This window comes from Impatiens glandulifera, chromosome 8 (assembly GCF_907164915.1).
Source record: "Impatiens glandulifera chromosome 8, dImpGla2.1, whole genome shotgun sequence".
In the NCBI taxonomy this organism is placed as follows: Eukaryota; Viridiplantae; Streptophyta; class Magnoliopsida; order Ericales; family Balsaminaceae; genus Impatiens; species Impatiens glandulifera.
The window spans coordinates 18,414,446-18,432,458 of NC_061869.1; the positions used below are offsets into that span (position 1 = coordinate 18,414,446).

At 32.9% G+C, this 18,013-nt stretch overlaps 2 protein-coding genes across 3 annotated transcripts; one reads left to right on the plus strand and one right to left on the minus strand.

Moving 5' to 3' along the window:
* On the plus strand, window positions 1–3,752 carry LOC124912021 (zinc finger protein VAR3, chloroplastic-like). Of its 2 annotated transcripts, XM_047452575.1 has the most exons (7): window positions 1–280; window positions 1,269–1,386; window positions 2,309–2,573; window positions 2,625–2,636; window positions 2,708–2,765; window positions 2,946–3,044; window positions 3,596–3,752. In XM_047452575.1, exons 1-7 carry the CDS (start codon window positions 87–89, stop codon window positions 3,672–3,674), a joined length of 825 nt encoding a protein of 274 aa, XP_047308531.1. In that variant the 5' UTR covers window positions 1–86; the 3' UTR covers window positions 3,675–3,752. The 2 variants fall into 2 exon arrangements, with proteins under 2 accessions (XP_047308531.1, XP_047308530.1); XM_047452574.1 differs by having other exon boundaries at window positions 2,309–2,636.
* A 2,296-nt stretch (window positions 3,753–6,048) lies between these two features.
* On the minus strand, window positions 6,049–17,517 carry LOC124911337 (protein VAC14 homolog). The gene is made up of 20 exons (XM_047451806.1): window positions 17,056–17,517; window positions 16,872–16,985; window positions 16,661–16,726; window positions 14,611–14,700; window positions 14,416–14,535; window positions 14,287–14,315; window positions 14,042–14,184; window positions 13,865–13,959; window positions 13,241–13,327; window positions 12,727–12,834; window positions 11,942–12,033; window positions 10,921–11,002; window positions 10,766–10,831; window positions 9,037–9,152; window positions 8,816–8,936; window positions 8,116–8,277; window positions 7,863–7,991; window positions 6,902–6,970; window positions 6,505–6,801; window positions 6,049–6,440 (listed from the first exon to the last, which is right to left on the minus strand). The coding sequence occupies exons 1-20, from the start codon at window positions 17,143–17,145 to the stop codon at window positions 6,336–6,338; spliced, it is 2,181 nt and encodes a 726-aa protein (XP_047307762.1). The 5' UTR covers window positions 17,146–17,517; the 3' UTR covers window positions 6,049–6,335.
* Window positions 17,518–18,013: the final 496 nt, after the last annotated feature.

Sequence of the window (18,013 nt, forward strand, 5' to 3'; positions counted from 1 at the left end):
CTAATTACCAGGATTGAGTAACCGACGGATTTCACCGACGGGGGTCATACGGTGGAGAAAAGGACAGTCAAAATTTCAAAGCTTTAATGAAGTTCTCTGCAATTACTATTAGGCATTCATGGCCAGAATGGGTTGAACTAATGCGAACTTTGCTAAAGAATGGGTATCTCGAAGCAGCTGGAAGTAATTCCTCCGTAGAAGGTGGATTGAACGCCCAGAAATTGAACATGATTCGAACTGCTTGCTCTACTTTCGCGCGAAAACAATCACATCTTATTAGGTATATTGTGAAATAAGTTGTGCCCATCACCTGTTTGATAATATTATTTGAGTTTAACTTCTTAGTTCACATATTTTTGTCTACTCCTTTTACAGAATTGGTTAACTGCAAATGCAAGTAAACCCAAATTACTCTTCTTAGATGATCCTTAGATTTATACCTGAATTTCTCTAATGAAAATTTTCTTGGATTTTGAGTTTTTGATGCTGATTACTATTTGTTTTAGAAGGAAGAATGTGGCCATGATAAAATTAAACAAAGGGTATGCGATACCCAACATGAAAAACTATTCAAATCGAATAAGAAATGCTCCATCAAATTCAGTGATTCGTCTTGTTGGCATTAGAAAGGTTCCTCCTAGATTTCCTTAAGAGAGCAAATGGTCACGAGTTCGATTCCATGTGCTTTGAGTTTAAGCAGTGTCATGGTGGCGGTGGGTGTCATGCTAGTTCTCCTTTAATTCTAGACACCGAATGTGTACCCTGCATTTCTTTCTAGACTTTAATTAGCTTTTAACAATCTCCTATTAACATCACAATATCTTCTAATAACCCTCCACACTTCATTTCTTCTTATTCTTCCAAAGACACTTTTTTACTGTAACATTTTTAGGGTATTGTTTATCAAGAAGTAAATAAAAAGATGGTGCAGGATCTGATTCTAACCATGGCATGATATTTCACTAAGCTACAAACTGAGGCTTGAGTAAATTTGAGGATGGATTAGAAGAAATCGAGACAAGTAAAGAAAAAGAACATTTACATTCTTCAAGTTTAATTTCAACTTTGATTGGACCTGCATATTAGTTTACTAAGAAGCTGACTACCTCATCTCAACCACTATATATGTCTGTTAAAGAAGTACTAGCGGAAGAACAAATATTACCTTTTTTTTCTTAAACATGGTTATCAATCAGTTCATTGGCACCCTCAGGAGGAGAAGCAAAGTCTTTAAAATATATATCATCTATTCTTGTTACTGATTTCAGGTACTTCTCAAGGAAAGACATGGAAGTCCTAGTTGAGTCTGGGTGTTGGAGCACTAAAAGAAAAGTTGTCAATTCTGGAAAGCGTCTTAGAGCTTATGTGGGAATTGATGAAAGAAATGTACGTTGATCACAAGCTTCATTTTATCAACTTTTTCTCTTTTTTAGATACAGCAGGATCTTGCATGTAAAATTTACTTACAAAGTGGTAATTTTGATAACTATTCATAAGGTTAGTAGTGGAAGGAATTTACACATAATTATATAGTAGAGGAAGGCAATTATTGTTGAATATGAAATGGTTGGTATTAGTTTTCTCTTCATAAAGGCTTATGTCACTCTCTAATCTAGGTTTGTTATAGTGCTATCAGAACTATCTTCCTGGCACCTATCTATTTTTGCACTTGTGATTCATTCTACCTATTTGGAATTCCTGTTTTGGAATCGGAATAGTTCATCATCAGCTGATGTGAAATTAATCATATCGTCGTCAAGAAGATGGAAAAAAGAAAAGAAAATGAGTTTAAGTCTTGTAAATGAGGAAACCAAATATGAATCATTTCATATTCAACATAATTCCCCTCATAATACAACACAACTACTATTTAGCTCTCTTCCTCTACTAACATTAATGATAGGGAAGAAGCTTATTTTGCCTGAACTTGTATTGAATGTTTGTTTAGTTTCTCGTTGGGCTTCCTCAACTGTTAAAAATGACCCAAATTACTTTATATCTTCAATTTTTGGTTTACTTCGTTAGGGTCTTGATATACATTATAATTAAGCATTGAGATTAAAAAGCACATAAATTGTATAGAAATGAACTTAACAAAGTTAACAAAGAACTGATGCCATGAAGTAATTTGAGCTATTTTAAAAAGTAGAAGAAATAAAACGAGCTAACACAAGTTGATGAAGCAAATCAGCATTTGATGTATCTTCGGGCAGCAAAATGAACTTCTATTCTTAATGATGATATTAACCGCTGTTACTATTACCAGAACTTCTTGTGGTAATTGTTCAAATAAAGAAATTTGTCACAGGTTTGCAGATCATGCGTTTTGAGAGGGAAATGTGATAGGGCTTATGTGAATGTAACTGAGGAGGAGAAAGAGGAAGGTGCACATACTTTGGATATCATGCGGTTGTTATTCGCTTATGGAAATGGTGACATTTCTAACCCAAAAGTTGAGCAATCTGTGAGAAAGTTGATGAGCGAAATGGTGGAACATTATAAGTATAGTTCTGATGAAGTAAATCAAAATAAATTAATGACTTCTTTTATACAACAAGACTCTGTTCACTTAGAGCCAGCTTATGGCCATGAGAATGCTCCTGAAAACAAAACTTATCAAGCAAAACAAAACACAGGTCATTACAGACTTCTTTCTTTATTATGGATGTGTGACTTCTTAATAACTGTCCCTCGTACCCTTTAGCAGGCTGCGTGAAGACATCCAATCATACGTCACTGAAGAAGGGAGACTGGAAATGCGAAGGGTAATTGTTCTTTGTATGCATGTTGTATAATGTTATTTGTAACAACCATAAGATAAACGGATGGGATTTCTTGAGAACAGGACTGGATTAGGGATCTTATTGTCTATCCCTAGTTACTTTCATTACAAACCCATATGGGTCTCTATTATTCATGATTTGCAAAATGCAATTTCTACACAGATGCAATTCCTTCAATTTTGCAAAGAATATGATGTGTTGGCATTGTAATGAAAGGCTATCTGGACGCCAACTTGGAGCTGGGGAATGGGAATGTGATTCGTGAGTATTTTTTTCTTTTTTACTTTTTTGAATTACACTGTGATTTGTGAGTATTTTAATTGACTGCACATGTTTTGATTGGGTTTATTGTCTTTGTTGTGTATGTGGCTAATATTTACACGATAATTAGAGTTTGTAATTAGGGGGTTTGAGCATGCATAGTTTAGTCATTGTGCTATGACATACTTCTCTATTAATTCCATTGTAATGTATGGATTTATAATCCCGAGATTAATACACCCCCACACTCCTGAAAACTTAGGCATGGACGAAAATTGCTAACTTTTGTGTGTTCTTTCTTTTTCTTTCTCAATTGTGTTTGATTGTTCGATAATTGAATCAATTAGTCGAATTTTGTTAAATCTTGTATTTTTTCTATGTTGATTTAGATTGTACGGTTAATTGAATCAATATTCTATTTTTTATCTTTATTTTTTTTATAAAACGTAGGAAGCTAGCATGACACCCCACAATCATGACTTCCACTTATATTTATTCTTTTTCTTTACTAAGAACATATTTTGATTCGGATATTTTTCTTCTTCTTCTAGGTGTAGCTACCTCAACTTCAGAAGAAATGTGGTGTGCCTGAGATGCAATTATAGACGTCCAAAAGCATCAATTTGTTAACATTGCGATCCACCATATAGCTAGCGGCTCTGATTAGCTGTGAAAACCAAAGAAAAACAGGTATATGTTCTTAAATGTGAAGAAGATAAGTTGTAGCAAAGCACATGTTTTGACTGGATTCGTTAATTTAGTAGTTTAAAACTATGTATTTCTAAAATACTTATTTGTTTCATTTGTTTCATTTGTTTTTACATGTAGTTGGAAAATCAAGAGAAATGGGACTAGAAAAGCGTCGTTATCAGGCATGGTAACATCAAGGATGACGGTCATAATAAATAAGTTCTCGAATATCAAGAATAACGTTGAATTTCCAAACCAAATTTATCAACCATCATCTTATCTCAGTTATGCTCCACGGAAGTTAATTCATCATCTTTCACCGACTCTGAATCAACGAATCAACTTGAGAAGTCTCGGCACTGAGCATATTTCTCGTTGTGTTTATCCTCCTTACCCGATTTAGATTTGTCAATGATATCACATTAAAGTCTACATTGTTCACTTTCAAGTTTTGATTTTCACTTTTTTGTTTTCTTGGTTTATAATTTTACTTTTAAAAAACATTGTTGACAATTTTTTATTTGAATGTGCATAGTATCTTTGTTATATGAATGAATGCTACAAGGAATGTGATATTTAAGCTATGTTTTAAAGTTTAGAGCTGCTAAGACCTTGGTCATTGCATCTCTTATTCTTCATATATGCATTTCTTCAATTGCTATCTATGAAATCTGGAATACATTCAAGATTCAGCAATGGGAAGAAATGATAATCAAGTTTGGATTTTTTTGTTAATCCTTGTCATTTAAAAAGTATGAATTGGGATAAATTTATAACACTTATCTTAATTTGTTACTTTGTAAAGAGTGAGGGTTAAATAGGGAGAATTTTCCAGGAGTTAACATTAGTTTGATTGAAAAAACAAAATGATTTATATCTTAGTTGTATTCAACTATTTTTGAATACTGAAACAAGTATTTTTTTTTATTTTATTCTATTTTTTGTGCATTTATACTTTGTAAGGTGTTGTTAGGTCTCATTTATATACTTGGCGGTGTCTTTTCAAAACAAACATTATTTCCCTTCAATGCTATGCATGTTACACATCTTAATGAAATTACTCATTAGCCTATAGATTTTGTGTTGCACCAAATACTTGCATACTCATTAACCACTACCTTTGAAGAACACTCCTACTAGGAAAATCATGAATAAACATTTTTCCTTTATCCTTTCAGATCCATTGGATTAGTGGAGACTGACAGGGCTCTAACCCGCAACTTTCGCCTTAATAGGGTGATGTTCTAATCAGATAAGAATTTTTCTAATCTTTTTGACCTTGAATTTGTAATCAGAAAAATTGAGAAATTGAGCCATCTGATTTATTCTAAGTCTTGATAATAATCATATTATCATGTTCCTTTTGTCGAGAGATCGGATTTCTTTTTTCTAAATTTTTTTTATAATTCAGAAATCCTTCTATAATCTCCCTCAAAAGTAAGGTGAAAAAATGAAAATATTATTAAGGAAAGCAAATTAAGAATATTCCAGCCCTTAATTTTTGTTAGTAATTTATTTTACTAGAGAAAATGAGAAATTTGATGAGACTGAAAATACCCTTAATTGCAAAAAGTGTCTGAGCTTAAAAAAAAGAAACTTTTGACAAAAACGTCCATGTTGCGAGACGCAACCGACATTCGCGAGACGCACCCGACATTCGCGAGACGAAAAAAAATTATCTCGCGAATGCCGGTTGACATCTCGCAACATGAACAATTTCGTCAAAAAAATATAAAAGTGTCACCAGCGTTTTTTTTATAAGGGGGTCAAATTGCCTAATCTTTAAGGCCATTTAGTCTATTTTTCCGAAAAAATAAACTCTTTTAAGCTTTTGTAATGACAATATAATTTCTGATAGTTGGGTTGTTCATGTTCATAAGCTTGACATCAAAGACTAGTTTTATTCCATTGATCCTTTGTAGTTTGGACGCCTCAAATAACAACCCTTGAATGAAATATAAAACAATCAACCAAACATTGTATGTGTGAGAACTGAGAACTCCATTCAGTTATTCGGAATCGCCTTCAATCATACCAACCAAATATATCAAAATTCTTAAAGAAAACGAGCCTAGAAAAGCAGATCGTGTGAAAATAACTCAGCAACTCTTAAATACTTCAGTTTAAGAGTTTTTTCCTTTCCCCTCCACTATCCAGAGAAATTTCTTCCATTCAGTTTAACCTAATAAATAATAAACTCAGTTGAATATGAAAAGAGAAAAGATCAAAAGCAAAGGATGAATAGGCATGGGATGAGGTGAACTTGTTTAAATCTAAATATCATCTAGATTTGCCTAACTATCAGTAATCAATATAGTAGAATAAAGAGAGCATTTTTTTTTACCAGAAGATTGAATACAAACAAACTAAAGCTGTTGCCTCATATGATTTTCAATAAAAATATAGAACAACCATATGACAGACAAAACAGCCCACACTTCCTCTTTGACATGCATATGAAAAAAGAATAATAATAATAATAATATGGATTTCCCTCTTGTAATGAGAACATATTAATAATGCTAACCCACGATATACAATTTACAACGACATAATACCCTCTTCTTCTTGATCGAGAGCAGCCCACAATCGATGGTTGATTCAGAATCCTCTGAACGATGTTCTTGAAGGAGGCCTACTTATCTCGGGTGCTCCTGCTGGACCTGTCACATTTATTCTCTCATCTTCTCTTTGATGCACATCATCCTGCACATTTAGAGCTTGTTTGATTGATGCAAGACCTAACAGTTTAATCATAAATTAATCACACCTGTATTGTTGATGAAGAAGAAGAACTTTGGTTAATTGATTGTTTCATTGAGACACTTCGATGCTGCAGTTGCATTTGCTGAAACTGTTTTAACATGGAAGAAAAGTTTAATTCATTCTGCAAAGTTTGTGGTTTTTCTTCAATGTCACCATCTTCATATATACCACCCCGAGATCCATGGTATTGTGAATATGAGTTCCCCGATGAAGAAGTCCGCTTGATGAATTGCTCGTCATTGAATGAGTACGAAGGGACAGTCTTTAATCGAGTTCTCAATATTTTGAAAGCTTTACTTTGCTGCAATGCAAGTTTATAAAAACAATAACAATAATAATAATTTAAAGACAATTCTCCCAAGACTCTGCAAACAATTCAAAACAAATAATAATGCACTCACCTGGGGAAGTAACATGAGCAAACCATACAAGGCCTTTAATAGCCACACGTATCTTCCAGGTTCAAGCAGCTGCCATTGAAAATGTCATTTAAAAACACAAGATATTGACATAAAAACAAATTATTTGATCTTTTCATCATTTTGGTGGGGCTAGTATAGTATATCAAGATGCAACTCTATGGCCTTGCTTGATCTGGGGTTATTTGAATAACTAAGTGGTTATTTCCAAATAACCTTGTTTGATGTAGGTTATAAAAGATCAGGTTATTGGGTAAGAAGACATGCCCTTTTCGGTATAAGATTTTTTTACTTCGCCAAAAATTCAAAAGAAATCTGTTTGGCAAAAAAGTCATCAATTTCTTATTTGTTTGTAGCATATCTCAATTTCTTTTGTCAAAGTCACTTTTTCACACTTTTCATACCAAATACAACAAAATCTCTATCACTTTTTATTTGGCAATTTTCAAAAGTGATTGTGACAAATTATATACAGTTTTCTATAGTTTGGTATTTCAGTAAATGATTGACCTTTTGCTATTTGAAATTGAGTCGAGCACAACAAGGAAGCCTTTACCAAATGCAACAAAATCACTATCACATTTACTATGACAATTTTCAAAAGTGGTTGTGACAAAATATATATACTTTCTTAAAATAGAGAGTATTTTGATATTTCAGTCTGACTTTTTGCTCTTTGAAATCGAGTCGGACTTTCGAGCACAACAAGGAAGCCCTTATAGTGGGCTTATTTGGAAACACTTTCAGATCTTATTTGGAAACTAGTAGTTTTAACATAGTATAATTTCTCTTTGGGGATTAGCAGAGGGCTCAAAAATTCTTCCTGAAGAGATCTACAAGCTATCTAAATTTCATGATAATTGGACGCTAAAATCATAGGCTAGAGGCGTTTAAAGGTTCAAATAAGAGATGTCTAGAAGAAAAGAGATGTCTAGAAGAAAACCTGCAATCTAAGATAAGCAAAAGCCGGAGTCTCCAATAAGTGAACTAATTTGTCCAACTGAACCAAAAACTTGATGTTAACATCCTCCTCAACCAGGGACTGAATGATGGAACTTGCATGCTGGTAAGCCTGTCCCATTTTTTTATATTGAATTACATAAGTTTAAAAAATCCGTCTCATCATAGTATAAAATTCAGGAAAAAAAATGTTAACAGCATAAAATTCTCAAAAACAAAGTCTACAACTTTCTTACCTGAGCTAATAAGCATAAACTTATAATTGCTATTGGAGAATGGCACCATGAGGCATATAAAGAAAGATACAAGTCCTTGCCAGCAGGGTTGACCAATGATTGTTTAAGAAGATTACGGATCTTAGACAACTCTGATGATGTAAGTAGAATCAAGTTCAAAGCCTGAACAGAAAAGACACGGGAACAATTAAAAATAACAACAATCTTCCTGTTTTGAGATTTGCAAAACTCTCAAGAAAATCTAGAGTGACATTTTATACTGAATATCAAGTGCATAATAATGCTGAATAGTGATTTTTAAGTACCGAATGAGTTATATTCTGAAAAATAAATGCTGAATAAACCAAATGAAAGTGTCTAAATTTTAAGTATGTGGAACTAATGTCAGGAAAGTTCTTAAAGACTATTTTACCCCTTATAATGAAGTAATTTGAGTAATTTACAAGGGGGTTAAAAAATTGCCTTTTTAACGCTCTTCCTCAATTACCGAGTTAAGGTCTCCATAGCTTACAAAATTAAGTAATAACTATTTAGCTTAATTTTTTAGCTGAATCTAAATAATAAGTTGATTTGAAATAACAGTTATGAAATGAATTTAATTCAAATAAGCACTTAGTAATTTAGAATAAAATGATAAGTTGTATTATCAAACAAAGCTCTAGTTTAGTCTCTTGTATCTGTTTCATGCAGATAATCAAACCTGGACCATAATTGATGCAAAGTCCAAATCTGCTTGTCCCTCAAGTATTTTTGACAATTCCCTGTATACTTTTTCAGCCTCTAAAAGTACACAAAGTCTGCGGATTATTAAAGCCCCACGCCTACAATAAAAATGCAATTTCTTCTTAACGCTGGTACCACAATCTATTCAATGAGTATAGAAAAATTCATTTTAAAATGCATAAACAGGTAGTGGCTCACTTTTCAAGAAGAGTAGTATCAACTCTGAAGTTATGAACCAAGAAAACTACAAGCTGGCGGAAGTTTGATTCATCTTGGGCTATACATGCATGCACCTCAAGCACCAGTAGCACAACCTTTGGAGGTAAAAGAAATGAAATTTATAGCATAGTTAGGAAGAAATAAATTTCTGTATAAATAGTTGGATACTAAGGTGATTGAAGCCTACAGAAAAAATATATTAGACAATGAAATGAAATGCCAGAAAGTAAAAAACTGAAGTCTATTGGCAAAAACAATTGTACAGAAATCTCCTTTATTGAATTACTGTCTCCATGGAAAGATTGCTAGTTAAGCATATCTCTCTCAACAAGACTTGTGTAGTCGGATGTTTTCAATTCTTTTCATGTTGATAATGATCCAGAAAAATCTACATATTTAATGTTTGCAAAAAAATCACAATCTAGACAACAATTTGGATCATGATCTAAAAAATAATCTGATCATGATCCAGATAAATATCTCTATGCCAAATGAAACAAAAAACTACACTGTAAGTTGGATTATCATCTTGAAAATAATTTGTATGACAAATGAAACAAAACAAATCACATTATCATATGGATCATGATCCAAAAAAATAACCTTATACCAAATAAAGAAAAAAACACTTTCAATTTTAACTTTGGCGACTTTCAATGGGATTGTCATTGCGACAAAATACTAGTTTCCAAATAGGCTCAATATTTTCCAGAAGATTTTCAAGTTTTAGGTCAATTATTAAAAGGACACACAAACCTAAAAAATTGTTCAAATATTCAAAATTGGGTAAGACATCAAAATATTCCACATTCTATACCAACTCGAAAGCTCCATAAGAAGAATCCATTGCCGCCGGACACATCCTCACGTGTTGGTCAAAGGTAGAACAGGTTACATCAAGTATTGGGTTCATCCAAAATGTACATTGCATAGATGTGAAGCTTAAGTATCACATTATCCGCTACGCATGCTAATGTAGCACCCAAGTTAGCAAGGCCTTGTTTGATCTGGGGGTGTTTCAAATAACTTCGTTTGATGTAGGTTATGTAAAACCAGGTTATTTGGGTTTTTCTTTTGCTAGTGAAAAATTCCATTAACTAAAAAGAGGTACACAAGAAGCAAAAATGGGAACATGGAGACTATCCACAGGGATAATTCCAGAGAAGGGAGAAGAAAAAGGAAAACAACAAAGAAGAACAGCCAGACCAAACAAAATGGCAATGAAGAAAACAAGCAAAAAGCTTAAATGAAGACAACTTGTGGTGAATATATATAATGAATAAATCAATTGGGTTTGTTCGAGTAAAAAGACATTAAGGGTATAAAAATATAATGAAGAAATAATTTTCTTTTAAAGAAAATAGAGAGTATTTTGGACATGATGTGATTTATGAGTATAATATTGATGGGACATTGGATTATTTAGGATTAACAAGGCCTAAGTAACACTCATTGCTAATACAACTAAAGATTCCAGCACCAATCAGTTACAGGTACATGACCAAGACTTTAATATATTAACCTCTACTAAATGAAGAATTAGAAATAAGGATTAGCCCATAATCAACAATTTTAAGCAATGGCCAATCATATTATCGTGAGGCAGGATATGCAGCGGAAATAGAGCAATGCATGCAATTTTAGTCACTAAACATCTCATGAGTCGTGAAACCACAGCAAGTGGGAATGGAAAAAGGAAAGAAGATACCTCATCTGAATGATCTGATAATGCCTTCAGAAGAGTCTCGAATATGTCATTCAGAAAAGCAAGTACCTGTAACAAGAGATAAAGTGAACACTTACACCCACCTAATGAAGCTTTGTTTTATTTAACCTAAGAGAAAGATATCTTCATGGCATTACCTCTGAGCGATGCCTTTTCAAAAGGGTTAACATCCATTGCAAGGCTTCAATGCGAGTGCCCTCACAAGTACTTGCCAACTGACTGATAGAAGAACAACCATAATTTATAATTAAACTGAAGTTCAATGATAGCACTTAACTGTGCATTTCAATAATAGCACTGAACAATTCAGCAACAATAGTACTGAACGATAAAAAAGTGGAATTGAATTCCTTTGTTTGGAAAGAAAAAACATAAAAGATTAATTTTTCTTCTTTTATTTTATTACATTTCTCTTTTTTTTCACATTAATATTAATATATATATATATATATATATATTATTTTATTTTTTTGCAACAAGGGTTTATTCCTGCAGGAGGCTAGCATAACAACACCCACTTAAATCCAGGCGCTATCAGTTCATTAATATTAATATATACAATACATCTTAGAGAACATAAATTCCAAAACTGAAAATTAGTAACCTTAGAGACTGTTTGTAGACACTTGAAAACCTATTTCAGGACTAGAATCTGACTTCATTTTACCGTACAATAGACTTGGAACTACCAATTGTTCCTAATTCCTCCTAAAAATCTGCTATTTCAGATCAGCTCCACATTTCAAGATGAAAGCATCACTAGACTAATTTTTGCTTCCTTTACAAGATCTTTTGGCACGAATATTAAATGATGTTATACATATAATTTTATTTATGATAAAACTAATGAAAAGACCTTATTTTCTAAACATTTTATGTTTCTATTTTATTTCATATTTTTCAATCACACTATCACTTCTGCCCCTCAAAAGAAATAACTTAGCATGTCCAGAAAAGAGATTTGAAAGTCAATATGGAGTTGGTAAGCGCATTGACTTGAATTATGGCACTCTCTTGGAGTTTCACTCCTGAATATATAATTCTAGGTACAGCTTCTCAGGCCTACTCTTCCTGAGACACTCTACCTTAAGTATCAAAAGAGACTGAGATTATGCAAATCTCAACAGATTATATAGTTCAACCTCAGGCAGAACTTACCTCCTTGCAACAGAAAGGATGGCACCTACATCAAACCCTCCAGATGGATCTGTTTTAATTTGCTTGAGTTCTTCATTTGTTTCGCGAGCAACCTGGCGTTTAACAAGAAAAGACGGTAAGGATTTGGGTAGGAAGAATTAGCATTTCAATTGGAATTTCTAATTCTATAAGAACTGGAATTGAATTCCTATGTTTGGAAAAAAAACAAGAAAAAATATTTTTTCTTCTTTTAATTTATTACATCTCTTTTTTTCTTCATTAATATTAATATATACAAATCACAAAATTAATAAAATACTTTAACAGGTCATACTGATTTTGAAACAATCGTTGGCGTTTGGGACTGAGATCTTAATGTGCCGTAGCAACTTCGAAAAAAGGTTAGCCAAAATGGACCGGTTACACTCTAACGAGGCAGAATGGCATTCAAACTATGTTCGTCCGATGCATAGCCCGGTAGACCAAATCTTAACGGGGCGGACCAACATAAAAAATAAAATAATTTGGAATTGCAATTCTTAAGTGGAAAGGATGGAATTGAAGATTAAAAGATCCTAAACATTTTAATTGCATTGGAATTCCAATATCACTTCTTTAGTTTAAATTATCAAACAAACAACAAAATTGGAATAAGACCATTCCAATTCAAGTCCAACAAAACATAGCCTGAGGGTTTATGAACTAGTGTTTTTGGGCAATTGCATCAAGAACAAAGTGAGTAGAGAAACATTGAATGCTAGAAAAAAAATTATACTGGATATAATAAGAAGGAAATTTCAACTTACAACTCGTATCTTCTCTTCTTTGTCAGATATACAGGGCAAAATAGCTCCCAAAATAGCAGCATAATAGGGAAGAAGCTGATCTCCGCCAAGTTTAACAAATTCATTTATCTACACCAGACAAGAGGCACTATGAAATGAATACATTTCACATGAAATTCAAGAAGAAAACAATGCTGTTAGTTTAACAACTAGGATTATCACTTGATCAAATCGATTACGTAATCTCTACATGTTAATTTACCGGATAGAAAGAATGATTGTGAGTCAATCTATTCAATAGTACAGCTAAAGATCATAATTAGCGTGTGAAGATCGAATTCTTACTGACAGAGCTACTGTTAACAGTCTGAAAATGTATGAATCAACTATAATATGTAACAAATGCACATACACATGCACAAAGTGTTGTAGGCCAGAGTTCTCGGGAATATCAAAAACACTCAAAGCCAAAAGTAATACAGTATCAATTAAAGAACATGTGCTCATAGAAAGACTATTGCATCAAAGACCTTACCCATGTAACGGCAGTCAATCGAGTAAATTCATCTGTAGAGCCAGCCCTTTGTACAAGTATTTCAGCCATTCTTCCGTAATCTACAGACTTCAACAGGAGCACTATTTTATCAGAAAAGGACAAATCAAATGGACAATTCTTATACACTCTCCTAAACCATTTTTTTTATTTCATGCAATCAATAAGGTCAAAAATTCATGCAGCACCACTATTAGTATGGAGCATCCTAGATATATAAAAGAACAGGTGAATAAGCATATAAGCCACAAATTAGGTGAATACAATGTTGCAAACTCTAATTTTCAGATCTTTAGTGTACTACTATTAGGAATATACTCTAATTATCTTAATGGAACATTTTATCTTTAGTTTTGGTAGATATTTATTAGGATTAGATAGTTGTAGGTAATTTGCTTTCAAATTCTTATTAATCTTAGGTTTTATCTTAACTAGTCATAAACTTAGATCTCTATCCTATGAAGGAATTTAACCTAACTAGTAAATAAGCTTAGCAATTTTTCTGTTTTCCCCTCACCATATATGTTTCACATCAAGAACTATCAACAGAGAGCAAGAGCAACATGGTTACAATATCAAATGCATCTATTAAGGCATGATACTTACTGGAGAATTCTTGATCTCATGAAGAAACTCGGAAAGGGCCGAGTCAGCCTGTTGTCGTATTTCATGGCTAGAATCACTTAACATATTAAACAAGCCTGAAACTCAAAGTGTCGTAATTATTAGCAAATAAACCAAGCTTGCACAAAGATGCCATTTTTTTAAGTTAATAACATTTACCATCAAGAAAATCTGGAAGAAAACCAAGCATATCAATTTCTGGCACACTATCCAATACTGTGATCCAACCCACCAAAAATTGGCGTACATAAGGATTAAGGACATTCATCCGCTCCCTCAACAACGGTATAAATTCTTCAATGCTAGTAAGAGAAGTCAAGAATCAAAGATGTCAATTTATTGCAAGACTACAAAGACCTTGTAATGACCACTCTTTTCCATCATGAGACAAAGTAGATATGCACCTGAATTGATCACTCTCTGTAACAATATCCTGTTTCAAATAGTTTAAAGAGAATGAGAAAACAATTTCACAATGACCACAACTATCATAAGAACAAATGAACTTGAACAAAGATGAACTCCTCTTTCACCTTTACAAGCCTATCTAAAAGGTGAGCAGCACTCTGAACATTGGCATCTGAATCTGCTGAAAGCTTACACAAGGCATCAAAAATTTGGTTGAAAAACACAATAAAGTCTCCTCTAACAACCTGCATAGGAGGAAGAGGCAGATGACTTAAACAACGCAGTTATTGTAGGAACAATAGATCATCATTTTATCCCACCTTTGCAATATTGTATAAAGCTTCGCATGCATAATACCGAACCCGGCTGTCTTGGTCAGCAAAAGATTCAAGAACAGGTGGAACAATTTGCTGAAATTTCAAATAACAAAGACAAAACGGAAAAACAAAAAATAAAAACATTAGGAGTTGTTTGATGAAACTGAAATTAATTGTTAAATTTTTTATATGGAAATCAAGTAATCAGTATATAAAAAAGTGAATATGTATAAGAAAGTTGTGACATTTATTTTGTCATTCTACTTTTAAGTAAAGGTCAACAGATTAAGTGATCATCCTTAAGTGAAGATGACTCTAAATTAAAATCCAGCACCTCATATCAGCTCTACTAAATGAATTAGATAGTTAACTTAGTGTTATTATTTTCCTTGGCCAATAGCATTATTACTCCCTTATCCTTGTCACTTGTCAGTATATATATCTACCCCCTTTCCTGTATTTGAACTAAACCCTTTCATCGTATCACAATTCTCTGAGGATATATAAATGGTGTGAACTAGAAACACCAAGAAACATGATCTACAACACAAAAAGACCCAACTAAATAACAAACTCTCACAGCACTTCATGAAGACTTTACATTGACATAATGCATTTTCCTATTTCACTTTCGCTAGAAAGCAAAACGTGCATGCATCCTGGAGATAGCTAAAGAATTAACTCCCAATGAAACACTACAGAGTTCCATCAAATGATAGATCTTGTTGAAAAGAAATAAGCAAATTTGAATGAGATTTGAATTCATTTAAGCACAAAGAAAAGTTCTTCAAAAACAAAATTATTCAAGAGAAATATAACTAAATCAATAAGCCTACCTACATGCAATAAATTCTCCTACAATCATCATAAAAATCAACACAGATCCACAAAGAATATGCCTCAAGCAAGAACCTTAAGAAACTTATTTTTGAACAATGTTGTGCAGATTCATCTGATCAAATTGCTTTAAGCAATCCATGTCACTGAAATATGTTATAACACTAATTCGATCGTTAAGGCTTGTTCATTTTAGTTAGTTTGGATTTATACAAAATAATGTTTTTCACCTCTTATTTGGTCCATTATAAAACTTAAAGTCCAAAAAGTAACACTCCATCTGTCCAAAAGTATGAAACTACTTTGAATCAATCCCCTTACAAGTAAAAGAGTGAAAGTAAACAATAATTATTATAATGATGATTGATTGATTGTTATAGCCTTATAAGGGTTGATGAGAGAACATATTTTTAGATGAGAAAGTAGATAAGGGTAATTGGAGATTATGTTGTTAAATAGTGAATGAAATGATCCAAAAGATGAAAAAATATGAGACTTACTTTTCAAAGTTAATGAGAACATAAAATGGGAATGATGGAGTATATTACTTGCACTTATATTTTTTCTATTTGGCTTAATGTTGAATAAATAGTTTCCATTAAAAAAGCACTTGCATAATCACATATAAATCATTTGTCCAATTTTGTACATTACGAGAATGGAAGATCAATAACATATATGAAAAGGCTGAATGAATGCATCAACTAAAAAAAGAATGCTAGCATGATTCACAAGATTGGTTTTATTTAACTACTCTCAATTGGTCAGATTTAGAAATGATTGTGGCAGTATTAACCACTTCTACAGCTCCAGTGCCACATAACGACAAAGCCAGAGTCGTAAAAAGAATATAACCCAAGTAAGGAAGAAGCTAATTCGATATACTGCATTCTTTATCATCACTTTGCAACATTATCCTTAACCAATAAGAAAGTAAATATTTTCCCTCATTAAGCACAAAAACAGGATATGCATCTCTACTCGTTTCATTAGTGGTTCAACATTATTATTATTAGCATCTCCAAGAAGGCACAAAGTTACAATCTACTATAATATATAGATGTGGCATCTGGACTGGATTTATCAAGGAACATATATCTGTGATGCATTGTATACAAAAACTAATAGCAACCCAATAGAAGAAGAAGATAAAGTCGAACTAACAATATATGTGCTCATTGCCTCCTCACTGTACTTGTTGCATCAAATAACTTACATCAAGATGCTGTGAGGCGTCTGCAGTCAGACCAACTGTAGCAGCAGCCAATCCAATCAATCCCCCCTAAAAAGTAAAACAAGAAACCAATCAAAAGCCAAATTCAACATGAATACAATAAAGGGTTGACTCTGAACATTAAACAAACCCAAAAAAAAACACATAAAAATCTGATTCCATTTCCACCCCTCTTCTCCTCCTCCTAACCTACCTTCCGATGATTCGCTTGCGGAGACATGGTGAAGTCCTTAACAAGCAAAGTAATCACAGAAGTTATCTTATCATGATCTCCAGCCGTTGCCAGCTGCTTCACAATTCCCTCAACCTAAACAACATTGAACTGAAAATCAAGATCCAAAAACCCTAAAAAACACTAAAAAAGATATAGAACCCACCTCAAGCGCCGCATTTTTACGCTTCTCGTATAGCTTATCAGAGAGATTCCGAAGAACGGCAGGCGGAATCACCGAGAGAGCGTCGGCCATTGAGAATACCTAGAAGTTCTGTTCTTGAAACAGACCCTTTTGTTGATCTTCCGTTATTGGGAGAAAGAATACCTCAAATGAAGAGAATTAAAGAGTATAAAGTATGGGGATTGAAGGGAGAAGTGGAAAATTGACAGATCTGATGAGATTGGGTAGTGAATAGTTGGAATTAGAAGAGGAAAAGGGGAAATATCCGGGTAAGTTGTTCTTGTTCTTGTTCTGTTTCTCTCTCTAAAGAAGTGTTTGATTCGGCCATAACTGATGGCTGTTTCTTCTTTTTCACAATCGCCGTCGCCGACTTTTGACGATAGACTCCGCCACGGTGTGTTTTAATAATCTTCAAAAGAAGGAACCGTGCAGTTGTGTTAGAAGAGGAAAATCAATTATAAAAATAAAAACTTTCATACCATTGACTAAAAATCTATTTAATGAAGGGTTCAACTTTATTCTATATTCAAATTATTCACTCAAATATAAAAATAATAATAGTAATAAAAAAAATGAATTCCAATAATAAATCAAACAAGCTCTAAGGTCTAATTCGGATTTCAGTTATTTAAATAACTCAGTTATTTAAATGGTTGATAATTTTGAGATAAGTATTTTTTTTTTAAATACTTAAATGTGTTAATATATATTGATAAATAAAAAATAATAATTTAAAATAAAATGTATTTTAATATTTTACCTAATAAATTGAGTGATGTAATGGAATAACGAGAGAATGATATGATATATTTTGGTTATGATTATTCAAATAATCCTAACCGAACAAAGCCTAAATCTCTCATCACTTTCAACCAATTGTTATTTTTTTAAGTCGACTTAAGAGACCAAAATGTCACGGGTTTATTTCATCTGGAAACGT